Raw genomic sequence first — 20,384 nt, forward strand, 5'->3', positions numbered from 1 at the left:
ATACAATACAACTGTAATATTTAGTGGGAGGTTGCCCCAAAGGACAACCTTACCCACAAATTTTAAAAACAACTATTCTTGCCTTTAGAAGAAATGAGGGAACGTAGCCGTCTCTGTCCGCTCCCTTTTCTTGCCTCCTCATGTTCTGTGCACTGGGTTGGGCTCAGCCCTCAAGCAGTTTCCAGGCCAGTAAATAAAAGCATTTAATATAAGGCACTGATACAGGAGGCCCTCGAAGCATCGTGGAATCATTTGCTATCCCTGTCCAGACCATGTGCCTACCACTGAATCCGTCTCTATGACCAAACACTTGCAGATAGATGATTAAACAAAGCCCACATGACTCACACAAGAGTGCCTGATATAGGGTAACTTGTACACACTTGCAGATGAGCCAACATACACCACACGTAAATGCATGCACACAAGCAGCTTGACAAAAGCTTATTTGAAGTGTCTGTAACATTAGCATCAAGAGACAATAACTTGCTTGTTTAACAGGAATAATAATAATAATAATATTAAAATTATATTAATAGTCTATTGTCGTGATATGAGCCCGTTGCCCTAGCAAAAGAGCCCTGCGTTCTTAGCATACGACTTGTGTCTCACCGCTCCTTTTTAATCCCCATTTTCTGGTCCTAATGCACTCTTAGTACACAGCCAAGTGAATGGGTGCGTTCATTCAGACTCATGGCACATCAATGTGTGTTCAAGTTCAGGCATTCCAAAATGAACCAAAAAATAAAATAAAAAAATCACAACAAAACAGGAAAAAAAACATAGCCCCACTTTTTGTACCCTTTCAAGCCAGTCTGATACAGTAGACTCTCTATTTCGAAAAGCCCTTTACACTATCACTTTTGCATTAAATATCATATTATTATGTTTACACAATCAAAAGAGTTTGCAAAATACTACATGCTTCCCTTCTAAGAGTCTGAGGCACCGTAGAGGTTTTTGCATCATTATCAAATCATTTTAAAAATATCTATTTTTTGTATCTAAAATAGCTTAGATTTTTTTCTTTTTTTTTGTCATTTACGGGAGTATTTTTTTATTGGAAAATGAAGATAAAACTCTACAAAGACTAGCAAGCACTTTTTGTTGGGGTTGTTTGTTTTTTTGTCATTTTTGTTTTTTGTTGTTTTTTTCTTTTCTTGAAGACTGATCACAGCATTCCTGCAGCAAGCTCACAAGTTGATGTCTCGTACATCGGTTGGGGTGCTGGACTGGTCCTGGTCATCAAGTGCTTTGCTGCGCGGGCCACCCTGTTCCTGCTGCTGCTGTTTCTGCTGCTGCCGGCGACCCTCCCTTAGGTTATTCATCAACACTCTCTCAATCTGCTCCTGGCATTCCTTTAACACATCCTGCAATGCATCAGACACATAACGTTAGAAAAACAGGTCACTTACATCGCTGCAATGTACTTATCCAGAATCTCTTCATTAATAATGCTGTTAAAGCAAATGCAAATTCACACTCAGTTAATGGTTTAGGTCAAGCAAGATTTAACCAAAATTCTAACCTAGATTTTTCTGTCTACACCAAATATGCATCTAAAACAATAGAAGTTGCCCTGCAAGCAGAGAAAAAAAAGCTCTACCACAGTTTCCTATGTTAATTACATCTATATCCCATGGATAAAACAAGGTAGTGTTTCACTTGTTTTTTTTTGTATACCCTTTCATTTTCACAACAGGGAATCTCACTTGAGTCCACCAGAGTCTTCTTCCTGCTCTGTATAACCAAGAACAAACTAAATCTTTTTTTTTGGGATAAAATATGAAAAATGCTCAATGCAACCCTGTGGGTGGCTCCAAAGAGCATACAACATATTTAAAATGGCTTTCACACACTGTCACCAAAATGAGCAATGATGCCCTCTAGTGCAACTAAATGGATACGGTGATCAAAGCTCTCCCTCCTATTTAGTGGGTATGTCTGAGACACAACAGGCATCTGTGGGAAGTTTGCTGTGAATGGCCCATGGGAAGGGCCTGTGGAGAATGTGTTGCTTGTGGAGAGGCTGCATTCCTTTGACATTTACTGCTAATTAAAAGCTGATGGGCCAAAGTCTGAAATTATGTTTATGCATGGCTCCTGGGCCAGGCGAGTGTTTCTTGCCTGTAGAAGCAGTCTATTGTTTATCATTTATTTATTTTTTTATCGTTGAGGAATAGCTTAGTGTCTCTAGGTTTTTTTCTTTCATTGTGGATGACAATGCCACCATCCTTCTGGAGATTGTTTCCCACCACGATGAGCCATTATTAGTCATGAAAAATAAATTCCTTGTAGTAAATTAACTAAAGCATAAAACATGTAAAGGAACTGCCTGTGTCTTACCACAAGAATGCCAGGCCCGACTTCTTAAAAGACATTTCCCTGTGCGCTGGTCTTTATAGCTGCACAACCAAATTCATGCCAAGCCCCAAAGGCTTAATTCAGGCAACTCTAATAGCTTCAATGTGCGACTACTGGTAAAACCAGGACTTGCTCTAGAAGAGCTTCTCAATGATTAGATCCAGAGAAGGGTGGCACTTGGTGAGCTGCAGGATGGAGTGGGTGGTCCCTGCTTAATCCAACATTGCCCTGATCAAGAACACCCTCTATCCCACCGGAGCATGGCTACGTTTGTCAAAGTCAAACAAATGAATAAAAATCGGTCGAAACCACAAGAAAGATGGTCTACTGAAGAAACAGCAGTTATTGTGATGTCACTCAGTGTGTGCCATCTTAGACAGAAGAAGCCTAGAAGCATAAAGGAGAGACTTGAGTAGCCAAAAGTAAAATAAAAAATGGTGTCTGTTTTTTTAATGGGAAGTGAAAGCAAGGATTGCCGGGTTCAGAGCAAGGCCATCACAGCATTGAGAAATGAAAGGGATTAAGATGTCCCAGAGGCCTAATGCAAGAGGCCAGGGGGCCTAACACATGATCTTATGTACCAAAAAAGCCTTGAAGTTCTTCTCTAAATAATTTGCAACTCTTCAGCTCCAAATAACATTTCGGTTGCAAATAACAACGTCCTTATGACATTATGACTTAAGGCAAAGGAGCATTCTCAGCATACCAGACCCAAAGTTTCTAACATTTCACCTACTTTTAGAAACTGCGGTATCCCAAAAGAGTTTTTACTGTGCACTTTCTCTTCCTGATTAGTTTTTATAACTGCAGATCTTTAGCTTGTATAAAGCTATATTATACGTATTCTAGAGCACACGGACACAAATTAATGCCTCAACATAAACAAATCAGTCAAGGCCTCATTTAAAAGAACTGATAACTCTGCGACCCTGGATGCCTACAACATCCCAAAGAGCATAATTTACTGTATTAACTGTAGCTACAGTAACAAACTACTAGTGACACCCACTATCAGACAAATATTTAGTGTCTTTTGCTTCTTTCTTAGAGAGACCTTAGGGTGTTTGTGGAAACTTCAAGCCAATTTATCAGCCCTCTTGGTTTGGCATGCATGTGTGTACCTTACTGCTGCACAGAGTATGCTTCATCAGGTGTGTCTTCAGCTACACACACATTCCAAGGACGACTGGAAGAGGCTGGCTGCCCCTATCATATGTCTACTGGAAACTACAGGGACTGAACACCACAAATGTCAGCAGGGTGGGTTCCAGGCTGGCAGCATCGTTTGGCATTAGGTTGACTTTCCTTCATACTCTGTCTGACCGCTCACCTCCCAACCTCTGCCTCAATATGGAAGGTCCTCATACACTAAGGAAAAGTTTAGTACACAAAAACCTTGTTTATTGAAGACTAGGTTTTTCTACTTTACTTCTGCTATAGATATCTAGATAGGACCTCTAAGATTTTCTCAAAACAACAATTCTAATTGGTAAAATGAGTTATTCGTCCCAAACAAATTCAGTGCTCAATTAAACATAAGGGTGCATTCACACATGGTTAAATTGCTTGTTTCGAACCCAAGTTCGATCCTCCCCACCTGCTCCCGCTAAATTGTGTATACATTGTATTTTTTTGCCTTTTGAACTGCGGTATGTTTGTCTTATCTGAAGCTGCATGTGTTTACCCATTGTTGCTAGGTAACGGCAATGCAAGAGAAGGCAGCAAAATGCATTGCGTTGCCCGTCTCACTTTTATAGTTTGATTTTGTTTCTAAAGAACGGGGAAGTCTATGTTTGCAGTTTGTGGGTGCGAAACCAAAAGTGCTAGAATGAAAGCACTTTAAGATATAGCAGACATACCTGTAGCACTGCTAGCAATAACCCTTACACACGTGATTCGTTGCAGTAGCATATAAAAAAGTAAACAAGACAAACTGTTTAATTGCCTTCCTTTGAGGGACAGTTCACCCAAACATTTAAATTCTGTCATCATTTGCTCACCTTCATGTCATTCCAAACCTATATGTATTTCTTCTGAGGAACACAAAATAAGATATTTTGAAGAATGTTGGTAACCAAAAAATTTAGTATTTTTTTGCATTTGTATTTTTTTTGTGCAAATAATTAACCATCTACTTCCATTGGATAGATAAAAACACTGAGACGTTTCTCAAAATACCTTTTTTTATGTTCCATAGGTCATACAAGTTTGAGGGTCAGTAAATGATGAAAAAATGTTCATGTTGGGTGACCTATACCTTTAATTTTTCTTTAGGCTTTAGGCTCAGTGCGAGCAGGGTAGCGTGCATACACCCTACCTGCATGTTTTCAAAGGTATGGCTTGTTGGCATCCAGCAATGTGACGAGTTGTTCATGGAGCAGGCAGTTCATTCCTTCTGCCCTGGACCTCACACTCCTCAGACACTGAGCACCTTTACTGCTGTGGAGGACTATTTGTTTTTCCTCTGCTATGGTGCACAACTTCACACACCACATGCTGGGGCAGCAGTCATTCTACCAGCAGCAGTGCACTCTAGGGTATCTTGGGGAGGGTTGACCTCTTCAGGTCAGGACAGGAATTAAATGTGTTTCCTGGGTTATTCTCTTAATCCTAATTTTCTATTCTCTTTGGCTTTTACTTTCACCCCTAAAGAGATACTAAAAGACCTAAAAGAAACTAAATGACCAGGAGGTTGTCCCTCGTGCGACAGTATGTGTGAATTTGTATGCAAGTCATTTGCATAAAGCCATAGTATCCCTGACACATTCCCCTAGCCCTGCGGATTCTCTCCTTACAGTCTCTCAGTCAGGGTCAATCCCATTTCATTTCCAGTAATTCAGTGGCTGAATGTGAAATTGAATTGGAGCTGGACCCAAGCCCATTGAGTAAATAGGGGAAATGCACAGCCTCCTCTCACAGTCCTACAGGCACAGCAACACTTATCCCACAGATTACCAATAGCGTTGCTATTGGTAAAAAACAAGGAATCATCTTATCATGGTCGCTGTTTTAAATTAGAAAGCATCCCTATTTGATCACTCTACTTTAGAATATAAAAAAACTGAGGTAATCTGTATAGCACACTGGCCCGCATGGAAGTGCCATGTATCATGACTCATTAAAAGATGCATTAATAAAATGTATTGTCAAAGCAAAAATACTCACAACTTCTGTGTTTGTGATCTTGGCGAGCAACTCTGTAAGGTTGTCTCCCCACAGTGAGCGGTTAGTGCTGTTGAGCTGCAGGCCACAGATAGCCGCTGCCACGCTGCCCGTTGCAATCATGGATGGAGGGGACATGGCAAAGTTGAAATCTGAGGAAAGAGCAAACCAGTCAAGATTGGTCAAACTTTGAGTTCATAAAAATGTACTTTATCACACTTATACAGTATTTTGAATAGTAATATCAGATATTATTAAATTGATACAAAATTAACCAAAATCATAAATACAGATAAATGAAGACCCTTTCCATTAGGTCTGTGCACAGTCCTTTGCTAATGACTGCAGCCCAGGATAATGAGGGTTCACTTGGCTTGAAAAGAATCTGAAAAGCACCCCACCCCCATCCCTCTCCTCCAGTCACCCTTTGCAGATCGGCCCCTTTTCTTCCAGCTCCTAAGTAAATCGTGTGCTCCCTGAAAAAAAAGCCCTATAGCCTTTGGAAAGGATGGAATAAAGAGCCACAGTCCCCCTGCCAATGCTCACTGCTGTAGGTCCTTTTTCCACGTGTGGTCACAGGCGTACATCTCAAAGACCAATAACCTTGTTAGCTTTCTCACTGTCATTCATAATGCAAATAAGACAGCTTGTGAACGGGCCTGAAACCCCAAAAGACGACTGACTGCAAGAAGGGGGAGAAAGAAAGAGGAAAAGAAAGAACCAAACAACTTAGGCTGTCTGCCCCCTGCCTCATTGATTTCCATCTTTCTTCTTTTTCTACGACTCCCCCTCTCCCTATTTTCAGACTGTTTTTCAACACTTTTTTACTTCAGACACATACCCCCTAAAGTTGAATAGCATACATGTCATTGTTGTTACAACAGCTCGAGATTTGTGTCAGCGTTGCTGCTATCTTTTGGCATATTGAGTGTGGCCACTGGTGGACGTGGGTCTAGTGAGCAAGAGAGTGTGGCCTCATTGTCCGAAATCATCACCTCATATCATCCAACTGAGAGATGCAACATCAAGTCCTCTCTGTGGATTCCAATTCAACCTGACAGTCGCACAAAAGATGGGTGTTGGGGGAGGGTGTTGTTGGGTTTTAGACAGCAGGGGCGGCTGAGGGGGGCACTAAGCATCATTCTTTAATCAGTGTCCAGACCTTCGTATGGTTTTGGCAGAAGAAAAGACCCTCCTACCCACCTCATTCCCCCCATGCCATTCCTCTGATGCAGGGCCACCTCTGGGCTCACGGTCCCACAATCCCTGGCAGTCTTTGCATTACCATATTGTCATATTCAATTGCAAAGCAAACTGTGTGTGATGGCTCTGAGGGTGATTTTTCTTCCCCTTTCTTTTTAGAAAAAAAAAAAAAAATCAAAGCCCAGGGCCCTTTGATAACTGACGAGCATGCCTTCATTGCCTTTTTAACATTCAAAGCCAGCCATTTTCTCATTTTCTCAACTTATTATACACTCTTCCCTTTGTAGTTTTTGCCGGGCCAGACAAAAATGTCTTAAAAGACAAGTTCTGGTCAAGCAGAAAGAAGACAAAAACCGCATTGCAACTCTTAGGTCTTTTGGGGCAGGGAGAAAAAACAATGGAAAATAGATGCCCACACACAGCTTGCGTGTGCTGAGTGGGTTGCAATCTGATTTTTCACACTCTAGACAAGACAAGTTTGTCGGGGGAACAAGAGCATGCGCGTGCTAGTGGCAGAGCTGGACGCTCTGGTTTGTGAGAGTGGTAAGGGAAGAATGGATGTATTCTGCACGCCTTCATTGATATTCATGCTGAGTATAAACAGTGTATGTAGCTGAGTGGTGACGCCTGTGATGGAAGGCTCCTAGTAAGCGGCGGCTGGCTGGCCTGGTATACCAGCCTCTCACCCCCTTCAATGGACCATTCTCCTGCCCTCGCCACACTGCATCCCCAGAACTGTGCCAACACAGCAAGCTCCTTGGTGGGTGCAATGTGCTGTGTACGCATTTAACTTGTAAATTAATTAAAAGTCCGGAAAGTTGAGGAACGGCCAAAGAGACCGATGATTTGAGGGGCAATAAATCAAGTGCCAGGCTTTCGTGCAGATGCACAGGTTTGCCTTTACAGAAAGTCTTGTTTTAAGCAGTCTTGTTCGACCTGCCAGATAAAGATCAAACGTAAATATGAATTGGGCATCACAGTATAACACTTAGATAAATGGTAAAGCATGTAAGTGAAGAACTTAAAGACAGAGTTACTAAAAGAGTAGACATGTAACAAATATTCAAATAAATGTTCATTCATTGGCACTTTTTTGTAGCAGTTTTTAAACCTAACAGAATTTAAAATGTTTGTTTCATTATGAGGCTTTAAGTAATTAGTTATCAGCAGGTCTTTTCTGGGACATTCATGTATAACACTACATAGAAATGTATTACATTATTAGTCTATTGTCTTTTTTTTTTTTTTAATCTGTCACAAATCTTCAACAAAGTAAATTCATAATCAAAAGTGGCGTGTTGGTCTGCCCTGGCTGTAAAACCATAGTAAAACAGATTAATTCAAAACAGGAACACTCTTTGACTGTTAAAATCCTGTAACAACTTTTTTCAGTCTTGCTCCAGTGCTGAGTCTTTAGCAACAGCAGTCAGGCCGGTGTGGGAGGAAACAGAGCCTCTTGAATGAGAAATGACACGAATATGTCGTTAAATAGAATGAATTAATCGTAGAATTAATTTTCAGTCCTACTGAACTCTTCACCAGTCACTACTGTAGTTATTTATTTTTCCTAAGGGATTTCTCTGATAAGTAACCATCTGAAGAGTGGCAAGATGATCTCTACCTACAAAACATATTTGCTGCTAATATCATAACATGTCTCAGGTCTGTTATTATACATCTACAGACAATCTACGATGGAGAAGTAGGCTGGCTGCCTGGTGCTGGATGTTTAACAGTAAAATGGGGTATAATCACGTTTAATGAGCTTGTTCCTGTGTAGGCCTTCGACAGACTGCCCTCCGGAGAAACGCTTTATCGTGTGCTCCTTCTGCACTGACCCTTACATGCCTCTGCATATGAAATGGAGGGTTGTTCCTTTTGTCTCCTTTCTTGCGGTCTCTAGCCAAGCCTTCCAGCGATTTGCATATCTCTGAAAGGCCCCTCCATGTTATTAATTAATACTGAACTGGTCTACTCTGCCTGACCAAATCTCACAGAGTGCTCTAAACGGAACTGTTTTATCAAAAGCAAAGAACCATTAAAAATTAGCTGTCGTCTTTCCACACTCTTCTCTCCTTTCTCATTCAGATACAGGGGCCTTGATTTATGCATGTCTCAGAAAAGAGGGGGATGCTGAATTCTCTGCAAAGAAAGCAAACTGTACAGAGAAAAGAAAAGCAGCAGTCAGGGCATCTGCCTGGCAATTAAAATCTTTTGGACACCCCTCGAAAATCTGTTGTTTAACTAGTAACTAATTTGTGTATCGCTTATAACAGGAGATTTAACAAAAGAGGTATGTTGCACTGCATCTGCAATTTTTCGGCATCTAAAAACCAAGTTATTTTGTTAAACTATTCATATTATCCCAGCTATCATCAATGCTCATCCTGCCAATTCAAACCAGTTTCTATGGATTCTGTTTATGCCAGAGCAGTTTCACAACAGATCTATATCTATTGCAAAAACCAACAGCAGAATCAAAAGCTCCATGTTTAAAAGACCAGCCAGCTCCTCCTCCTATTCCCTCTCCCATCGTATGCCATTTTCCTAAAGTCAGAGTCACTCCCGAGGTTCATGGGGAGCTGAGCAACCCCAGGGAGGAAGAGAGAAGCCTGAGGGAACAAGGGTGGTGCACTGGATCCCATTACCGCCTATGGTGATGTTCGGTACAGGCTTGGCTGGGAGAACCAGCCCCACAAAGGCTCCTGATTATGGGAAAGTCGTCATGCCCTGAAGCATCTGGGAGGCGTGAGAAGAGGGGATAAGATATGAAAACATGACATGCTTCACTGTTTGGCTCGGCTGGAACAATACACTCCTCACGTTTTCTCACCCTCCTCTCATCTCTATGTTTGATCTCCTAAAGGTGGTCCACCTCTAAGAGCAGGAACAGCATAACCAATGGCTCAACAGCACACAGGAATGTCTTTAACTATCTGCCTTTTGAAGTGTCACTGCATTCAGAGTTAGCCACTGATATGCCCACCAAACATACCAGGCAAACACACAAGGCTTCCAGTGAAATTCTCTCCATTACAAGTCGCTATTTCAGTCCACATAGTTTCTCATGAATGTAATGAGATGGCATCTGATAATTTGCCTGCAACAAGAACCTGAATAAAGTTGCCATAGATACTAAACCCACAGAAGTCAGCTTTAATTTCAAGTTTTGCAAGGAACAAACATGGATCTTGCAACACATCACTTATTGAAGTGATGATGCAAGGTATCAACACCAACTTGACTAGGCAGTGGATCTTTTATCACTCATACTTAACACCAATGGAAGACACATACACGTTGACACTCTACTAAGTTATTGTACAAATGCATGTTGAGAAGATTTCATTTTAAACGAGTGGGATAAGTTCTATGGAGCACTGTACAAATTAGGAGTTAAAAATGCTTTGCAGGCATTATTTATTTCTAAACCAACATCCAACAATCCAACATCTACATTGAATACACTACCTGTTGCACAAAGGGCGATGAAAGTCTGCACATGTTTACGGATCAGGTCCAGCTTATCCTCAGGCAGTGGAAGTTTCCTCATAATGTGTTCAATAAAGTCATTGGGAGTGACAGCAGCCAGGTTCCACTTCAATTTGCCCAGGACAACCAGCTCCCATTCCTGTAAAAAGGTTTGAGGAAAGAAGCAAAATCACTATGGATCCAAACCTCAATAGTTGTGTGATCTGAATCCCTTTGCAGTATTTGAGGTATTAAGATATCAGTGTTTTTGCACATTCAACTGGAGTGACAAATTGCATCCTCAGTGGCTTCCTGTCAATAGATGTTTTCTTTTGATACCATAGACGTTGACAAGATCTAAATATCATTTTGTGAAGACACTGGATGTTGGGGTAACATTCTATATCAACCATTCAGACAGAAGGTGTAAAAAAATTATTTACTAGAGATGAGGTACTTAATAGGTTGGTACTATAGACCTTATGCGCCAGAGAAACGTGCTCGCAGCCATCTTTAGAATTTTGTCTTTGAACTTCAGTTTTTGCGGTAGCTCTATATATTTCTAAGGCATTGGTGAAGTGGATTTACTTATTGTAGAGTTAACTCAAGTTATCATGAGCATTGCAATGTTTTAAGTGGATGTCATAACATATGTCAGTAGACCGGGAAGATTTTAAAACGAGTGGTTCGTTCATAAATCCGCAAGATCTTACCTTCATGCTGTGGAAGTACAAACCGGAAGACAGAACACAATGAGCGCAGCGTTGAAAAGGGGCGGGGCTACATAAGGTCTATATGTTTATATATTAACTCTGCTGTTACACATTCAAATGTTGTTGCTATACATTTAAACCAGATCACACCAAATCTAGCCTCAGTAAAGCTCTGGGACCTCCAGGACATGGTTTGGCCTTGGCTAGGCAAAGCTACAAGCGGAAATCCTAAAAGCTAAAAGGCTGAATGCAGGCACACTTGAGTAGAAAAATAGGTCACTCAGATTGCCTAGTCACTTCACAGAGACTGTCCAGCATCAGGTACTTTCCTCCTTAGCATATAAACATAATTCTGAGTTTGTTTTATAGTAATCTGTCCAGTCAGAAGAGGCCGAAGTAGACATAGTTAAATATTGGACCTGTCATTAGCCCATTTGCAACCACAAACACACTCATAAAAACATTCATTTGTAGCCAAGTTGTATTTAAAAGGCTTGTAATTAGATTTAGATGTAACCTCAAAAGAAAAAACAAGGCTCAATTATGACCTTGAATGTGACTGTTCAACACTACTGATGATACTATTTCGTCTTTTGGGGGTACTCTTGATGCATAACATGAACTTGCTTTGACCTAACTCACAATGACGAATGTAAACGCAAGATGCTCAGTCATTTGGTTTCAGTCAAGAAGACAGCATCCTGCAAATAACCACTCCCCCTTCCATTTTGAACTGAGTAACAGGGGACCAAATGACTAATTGGGGAAAACTTGCATTTGCTGGGACAGTCCTTATGACTGAGCACTCGCTCAAATGGAGGTGGTTTTCTCCACAAATGAACCACATACACTTTCTTCATGAGATGGCTAAATATCATTGCCATTACATTCTGAGACATACAGTAAAGCCTTTACAATTGCTATAAAGCACAGACAAAAGATTACGCTGAACTTGTACCCCTGCAACAGCTTTCTTAGTGAGCAAGAATACAATGGCAGCCATCCGCTGATGCATGATTTCTCCACTTCCTCTCTTTGCTGGATTTCACTGGTGAGTGACTCACCCAAAAGTACAAACAGCAACATGTTCCTGTCTGTTCTCTCCTTAGGGGAGGTGCCTGATGTGAACATGAAGCCATGATGACATGTTGGAGCCACAGTCGCTCAAAACCATTGACTTAATACACCAAGAGGGGTATGATGGAATGTAAACTATGAGCAGAGGCGTTCTCCAAAAGAAAACCAATTACACGCTAATGTGAAAATGTGCCACTGCGTTCTGTCACTTTGGATCTGTAAAGTTTGGGCAGCAAAAATATGCATGTTGATTTTGGTGTGTTGCTTTGTTCTTAAAGGGAAAGTTTACCTCAAAGTGAAAATTGTGTCATCAACACAAAAAAAAGATATTTGGAAGAATGTCTGTTATTTTCATACAATGAATGTACATTGGACAAAAACAGCTGAAACATTCTTCAAAATTGTTTTGTGTTCTGTAGAAGAAAGAAAGTCATACAGGTTTGGAACGAAATGAGAGCGAGTAAATGATGACAGAATTTTCATTTTTTGGTTACTAATTAAGTGCAGGGACAGTTTTGGCAACTATAGAAGGCTCAAAACTACATAATTATGTATTAGCAAACGTTTGAGTACTGTATTTGTGTACATCTCCATCTTTGGTCATATTCGGAGCACATTGTTGAACCTTTATGAGGCCATGAATGACCACAAACACCAGCTTTAAGTAACTTTAGGACACCATATTGTCTTCTGTGGCTATCAACTCAACAGTCCAGTGTCACCTCACCAGTGCACTGATGGCAGCCCTAAAACTTAATTTGACATTCTTGCAACACAGCCTTGATGCAGGAACCCACTTCCTCCTTTTGTGCCCTCCAGTCGTACCTCCAGGCTGTCACTGCGGTTTCATTTACAAGAACTTCTTGCCAGCTAACGAGGACAAAAATGTAAATGTGACTGTGACAGCTGATATTCAGTTGCCTGCATCTGTTGGACTTTGCAGACCAGCAGAAGCTCCACAACAACAACAAAATAACACTAGGCAAGGCTGAAGAGAAAAAACAGGATGCCCACCCACAGCAGCAATTCGCTGACAATTTATGAAAAAATTCATTTTTATCTTTGGCCTGAGCTACTAAAACACTGCCCATTTCCACCAGAAATACAATGCTGAATCAGTAAGAGCTGAGGAAAAACTCACAAAGTGCAGGTGTAACATAGTCAAATGTTTTTTATGCCACACTGTAGCCTACTGTTTTTTCCCCTTGACACTGAGTGATTTAACAGCATATTTAGCTTTCATGTCTACAGTTTTTCCTCTAAATCAATAATTTACTCATATAGTTAGTTAACCTATGCAAATAGAAATGAGAAGAAGCTGAATGACGATATTCCAAAGATGAAAAGTTAGTCAATTGACTGTATCTCTCATTTGACACTTAAGGTGATGATACATGGGAAAACTTTTTGAGCAATGTTGCTGGGCAATGTTGCCGTCAACTGGCAACCAGGTGAGACACAGGGCCCTTGACCGATCTAAAGATTTCAGATCAAAATTTGTTGCCCATTCTCAAATGGAAATTTCCCAAGCAACATCGCTCGCAACATTGCACAAAAAGTTGCCCCATGTATCATCACCTTAAGACTATATTCACAAAACATACACCTAGCGGATTAAGACCTCAGCCCTGATGTTGCTGTGGGTTGCATATTTGCCACTAGATGGCGTAATAGCCCTGTGATGCATGGACACGCACTCAAATACCCTTTAGTTGATATTTGAATGTGGAGAACATCCATCAGGCAGAATATTCTGTCAAACAGAACCTAGTCTTTGTTTTAGACTACTTTTAATTCTTATGTGGCTGATTTTTAAACATACACAATATGAAAAATAATTCCATCAAATATTGCAGTGGGCTACATTCATTTTTAAATGAAAATTAAAATAAGTGGGATGCATTAAAAATATTTAGTGTATAACAGCAGTATGCAATTCATATTTGGGGGAAATTGTGGATAAAGTATGTAAAACAATTATCTAGTAGTTGCTACAGATAGGTTAGTAGGTTTTGGTATGCAAAGAGTTTATTTGGTGCTTACCAGCAGTTCCTGCGGTCTGATTGAGTTATCAGTATAGATGCACAGCTTCTCTGCAGTTAATGGACGCGTCTCTTTCAATTTAGACGCAAGAAACATGCACACTGCTCCGAGCAACTGCAAGTTACATTTTCTTGTTGGTACCACCGCTAAAAATCGGTCCAAGTAGTTCATAGCCAGTGGAAAAACTTCTTCCTCGCATTTCTGTTCCTCGCAGACCTGGAAAGGGCAGGGCATAACTTAATCAGTTCAGAGGAAAAGATGCACGTGGCGCAACAAAATTAGTGTAATTTATGACAATGTCTATATATATATATGTGTGTAAAATAATTATCAAGAAAAAACGAAATATGTCGTACTGTCCATCAGTGACATAGATATGAGGTTGTAAATCGTTACGGTAACATTAGAGATTGATTAAAAAAAAACGTGCAATTCCTGTCTTGTAGTTATAAATGTATAGGATGAAAAGAGGACTCAAACATCTTTGTCAATAAGCACACATTCCTTTGGTTCATTCAGTAAGAAACGAATTCAAATCACAATCATCCGAGCCAAAAAACACCCATGCTACACAGTACGGGATGTGTTTTTTTAATTCGTCATATTTTCATAAAATATTTAAAAATATAAATAAATTGTCTACGTCCACTATTCATACCTCTAAATATTCACCAATCCCTTTTACATCATTCCCGACAATTGACAAGTTATTAAATCGATGTTTTATATGATTAAAACGAGATTTTTTAAACGAAGTAGCATGCGGTCTAGATGAGTGCGTCACCATCGGAGCGAAATATGTTTTTCAAAAATTTGTATAAATTCTCCTGCTCGATTCACCTGAAAATTTAAGACATGAAAATAAAGCTAAGGTCCTCCTCTAACGTTTCCAACACTCAAAGATAAGAAATATGAAAGATTCCGACAAAAAACGAACTTAATTCCAAGGCTATAGACTTCGATCAGCATGGGTTAAGAAGCAGCACGGCCCTCGCCCCTTCCGCAACCATATATTTCAAAAAATTGTACAAAATTATAGAAAAGTAATTCCCAATATATTCAACCATAATTATAAACCTTAGACGCTCATTTATCAAGTAATGCACACGTAAAGAGTTGTTATGATCATTTTGTTGCGATAAAGTTGTTGTGAAAGAAAAACCAACATGGCGATGGTTAGATGTAGCACAGCGGCAAGCATTGAAGTGCATACGTGTGCATGGAAATATTTATCCTAAAAATAAATAAATAACATTAAGCACGATGCTGTCCACTGTGTTGACGGAACCAAAAACTTTAAGAAATATGCGCTTATGACCACTGACATATGTCGATAACCTCCATCCCCCTGCAAATCTAATCGTGAACTTGGTCCAAAATCAGCGCTTATGACTGCAATAAAATAAATAACCCGACAAAATCGGATCTGCCCTTTCGGAAATATTAAAGTAGCTCCTTCAGTTGCATTACACAATGCTTAGGCTACATGACAGAATAAAGGAGAAAACACTTTGCAAGACATTTTGAAGATACGGCGTATAAGCACGGAAATGATCGGATATGTACAAACCTCCAACATCCAAGTTGCCACCATCCTCCGCATAAAGGGCTGAATGTCTTTCTGAATGCATTTAAAATAAGAACACTGGGGAAGAAACCTCTCTTCGATGGTCAACAAGCTCTGTAGTACCCTGTCATCATATAGAAGATTCGGGTCAGGACGGGCTCTTATAATGGTGTCCATTTCGAGACAAAGCAGTTCCATGATTGTTAAAGTCCTTTTCGATCTCGAATATGCCTACCAACAGTAAAATATAATGGTTGCGAAAGATCAAAAAGTGGAGAAAGGACTTTTCGGACACATAAAATCAGTCTACAAGGCTGTCCAGGTTAGTCCTGATCCCTTTGCAAACTTTTCCCCACTAGTCTCTTTCTCTGCTCTGCTCCTCTCGCTGCAACATTTGAGGTCTGCAGATGTAAGGCTGTGTGACGCAAGCTTCACAAGCAAGCAGATCTTATTATTGGCCAGAGGCAACATGCTCGGTCTTCCTCTTTTTTTCCTCCATTCTTGCTCTTGTTATCATATAATAAATAGACTCCACAAGATGGACAGAAAGACAATATTTGCTGGTATTATGGTTCATCAAGACGTTCATCCTTAGTTAACTCACCCATTCATACATACGCGACTATTTTAACGACGTTGGGTAAACATTAACATAAACACACTGCACCCAAGGAAATACTCAACTTTTATATGGAGCCTATCACGAAGTGTTCTAAACCGTCATTGATTTATTTATTTTTTGCATGCTATCAAATGCACATCCTTGATCAATGGTGATGTCAGGCAGAAATTTGCGCAAATTAAACCAATAAATGGTCGAAAACTTTTCTTTTTGACTGTAAGGACACCAAAACGTCCCCTCGTCATCACAAAGTAGAAATAGAACTATCTTACATGAAGCAGCAACGCTTGTGGTCAACGAGATAGCTTTCTAGGAAATGCAGCGAAAGCATGAAGCAACGCTCTCTGGTTAGAGATAGCAGCTGCAATGCTAGTTATTCTCTTGAGCTGCTTCCAGTGTAGGCTATTATATAAAGCATTAGCTATAGTCTCTATTTAGGACCGAAAAGCCAAGCCTCAAAAGGAGATGTGAGCATTCCAAAATTGTGTTCTGCTATACCTAACATGCAGGTGACGGATTTCAAAAGCCCATAATGCACTCATTTATAAAGTAAGTTGCAAATGAGACATAGCAGTATAACCTTTCGTATCATAGGGGAATTACAATTAAATGGCGCTAATGTGTTTTCAAAGAGAACATCTAGTGAGTGAGTTATTGATCGAGGTGCATCTCGAGGTTCTCAAGCCTGTTAGTGATTCCGAAGAACTCAACAGACCGCAGCTATGTAGTCTACTTTTGCAACAGTTGCTTTGTTTCAACACTTTTTAAATGTGATAGGAAATGTCTCTTTAAAATCTTTTTTTCTTCTTCTCGCTGTAGATTGTTTCCCTCCCCTGTTAATTTGCATAGCCAATAGTTCTTCTGCGCGCTTTCGGATTGTTACTGGGCAGACTTTGTCAGTGGAAGTTCACCTTCTAAAACGCCAGAAAGAACCTAATCTATTTTACCGATCACCTGATGAATGTTGCTGCTTCACAGAGTCTGCCCCACGCTGATGACATGAAGAAATTTATACAACTCTACAGCATTTACAGCAATACAATCCGAGTGATGCTTTGATAAACTCATAGATCTATCAGATCTATATTATACCAGATAAACTGATTCTGATTACAATTCATGCAGGACAAATAAAGCAATACAATTTAAATAATATATAGGTCATAATTTTCAAAAGTTATGTCAGCCCATAAGTTTCTATTTTTTTATAATAGTAGCCATAGCCCATACTTTACCCTGACCAAACGCAAGGCTATTATAAATCTAAATGAACAGAGCAAGCGAAAATGATGCATATCAGCTACAAGATCAAATTAAGGTATAATTAAGCAATTCCAGTGACTTAAATGCTGAAACATATAGTCATTTCATTTCCTTATTAAAACATCCGCGTTCCTTATGTAAACTGCAGGGTTGCCCACACGCACCCGACACGTGAAATTTCAGTAATGCAGGGTGTCTGAGTGGGTCTCATCGTTCCAAATGCCGCATTAATTGATTTAAACAATGAGGGCTACGAGTCATTATAACATCAAAGATGCATCCTTTTTTATTGAAACAATATAAAGCTTTCTTTTTCTATCGCACTGAGTGGTTATCATTCAAATGTTCTTTAATAAAACAATAAGACGTTACTCAAATTATCCGCATTTGAAAAGCTTTAGATAAAAAAAACCGTTTTGCATAAACATGAAATATTTTTCTTATTACCATGAAATATAGATATAGGTAGATATTGTAAGTGTGCAACGTTTTGACTCATTAAGTGGTGTCTAATTCAAACCTTCATCTATAAATCAACGCTTTTAGTTTGCTTTGAACTCATTTAAGACATTCAAACAGGCATTTATATATATATAACGTCAAAAAGAGTTAACTATATTTGATTCAAAAATGCCTGTCTCTGTGGTTCACGCCTCTATATTCTAACCTGACCATGCTGTTTTTTCGCGGAATAATGACGTCACTCAAACGCTTCTCTACTGGGCTAAGCAGTTCAAGCTATTTCCCGGATGCCTGCAATTAACGCGATATCCGTGAAGACACACCCAAATAAAGTTTGCTAAACCATCCAAATATCATAGCTGATTATACATTTCAGTTTTTCACACATAAACTTGGGTGTTTTCTTCCATGGAAACTCAGAGCTTAAGGTTTGAGTCTCCATAAATCAAGGAAGCAAATGTGTGGATAATAAGAAATTAATTTAAGGACAGAAATATTTGCTTATTTGTTTTTTTTCATTTAAACTTAGAAGATATAACTCATGCATTACAGCAATAATCTACTGCACTGCACAAACACTTCCTTGATGTGAAACTATTGTTGAAAAAAAGAGCCACAAATACTAAGAAATTATTATTATAATTTTTCTAGAAAAATATGTTAGCAAACCTGAATAATTAAATAAAGCTATTTAAATGTATATTTCCGAAAGGGAGATCTTCCTGTAAACATGTTTAAAACATGTTTGTTTTTTATTATCAGGCACACATAATCATGCTTACTAATGTTATTTTGGACTTTTGTATTGCACTACATTATTTACAAAATCATCCACAATCAGTTTTATTTCATTGCATTTTAAATTACAAACATTTCTTTATTTAGAATATTGTTCAATTCACAATGAATTAATTGAGCAATTAAACTAGAGAGAGAACAATAATCAATAATCACAATTGTTTAGACTACAGATATTATCAAAATCCTGTAGCATTCTCTGAACAAAATACATTTATTTCCAGGAGAAAGTTTTTGAATAAACAGGTGGCCGCACCCAACATTGGCTTCTAACTATTTATGAAGTACATGCATTAAAATTCACTAAGCAGAAAATGTCTTTACAATGATAGCAAATTACAATTAAATTCTTAGTCAAAAGGCAAGAGAAGAGAATAACAAAATAACAGATTTCTCACAGTTATAGTGTCATGCTTGAGCAACAACAGATGTCCTTACTGAATGAAAACAAAAGCACTTAGCCATCCATCACAAAAAAATATTTGATATGCTTCATTAATTGACATAGTTTACAATTATTGTAAATGACAACTACTGGTTGAAACTGCCATTGAGAAAAAAACAAAAAAACAAAAGGAGTGAATGTCTTCATCTTTGGAGACAAAAAAAGTATACACAATTTACACAGAACTGAATTAAATAATCTTTTTTTTTAAACAAACAATATGAGGAGAAATATCTCTATTTAATTGTCTACACTAGTCATGAATTTATCTTAATTCAAAATGCACAAGCACATGAAACTTGCATTAAGATACATTCAAATATTAAATAATTAAAAATATATATTATGATTTTAAATGTTCTGAGGGGGGGGGGGGGAATGAAAAGATATATATATATATATATATATATATATATATATATATAACTATTCTGGATTAGTTCAATCTATATGACTTTTTATCACCTATTATTTTACATATAGTTTTAGACTTTCATGACCTAATGACATGAAATGTTTTATATTACACATTTATTGGGATGAGACAAATTCTTTATAACTGACTTTAATCTCATTAAAAAGACAGGTCAGACAAACAAAGTCTTACTGTTGTCTGGAAATGTCTTTGTTTAGCCAAATAGAGGTAAAAAGTATCAAAATGTGAAAGAGATGCAGAGGAATTAAGCATTGTTGACATGCTGGTGGGGACGTTGTAACACTGCTTCTCAATGTTATCTTATTTACTAGCACAAACCCACAACAGGTGCATCAGACCTGAGGAAATAACTGTATAGAGCATAATCAAGTATAGCAGCAGTCACAAAATAGCATCAGGCTTATCTCCGAATTGAAAAAAAGAGACTTTCTTTGCTTTACTTACAAAAATTACTGGAGGAATCTATGTTATTTTTACCCCATCATCATTACAGACATCAAACGCCAACCTGGACAATGTGTTGACAGACATTTTCTTCAGACATAGTCTGTCTAGTCCAATATGGCAATACAGATCCCTGCCAGCAGCACATGACCAACATTTCAGCATTCATACACCCGACCCCAGAATCCTCATATAAACACGATAGACATCTGTCAAAATGGGGGCTCAGTGTGAAAACTAAAACTCTGCACCTCACAAGTAAATATTACTGTGTCCAATATACCTCTAACAGGTAATGTCTTGTCTTTGTAACA

At 38.9% G+C, this 20,384-nt stretch overlaps 1 protein-coding gene across 2 annotated transcripts in view; it reads right to left on the reverse strand.

Annotated features, from left to right (window-relative positions):
• Positions 1-1,116: 1,116 nt before the first annotated feature.
• The window catches only part of ccnd2a (cyclin D2, a), a 160,314-nt gene continuing 141,046 nt past the window's right edge, over positions 1,117-20,384 (reverse strand). The window contains exons 1-5 of one of the 2 annotated variants that reach the window (XM_056250992.1): positions 15,604-16,019; positions 14,034-14,249; positions 10,201-10,360; positions 5,530-5,678; positions 1,117-1,370 (exon numbers count right to left, since the gene is read on the reverse strand). In XM_056250992.1, coding sequence (XP_056106967.1) covers positions 1,194-1,370; positions 5,530-5,678; positions 10,201-10,360; positions 14,034-14,249; positions 15,604-15,798 — 897 coding nt within the window. In that variant the 5' untranslated portion in view covers positions 15,799-16,019 and the 3' untranslated portion in view covers positions 1,117-1,193. Of the gene's footprint in view, positions 1,371-5,529; positions 5,679-10,200; positions 10,361-14,033; positions 14,250-15,603; positions 16,020-20,384 lie in introns of those variants that run through there. The other variant, XM_056250993.1, reaches the window with a different exon arrangement.

Source organism: Rhinichthys klamathensis, unplaced genomic scaffold (genome assembly GCF_029890125.1).
Source record: "Rhinichthys klamathensis goyatoka isolate OS25496 unplaced genomic scaffold, OSU_Roscu_1.1 h1tg000076l_1, whole genome shotgun sequence".
Taxonomy (NCBI): domain Eukaryota; kingdom Metazoa; phylum Chordata; class Actinopteri; order Cypriniformes; family Leuciscidae; genus Rhinichthys; species Rhinichthys klamathensis.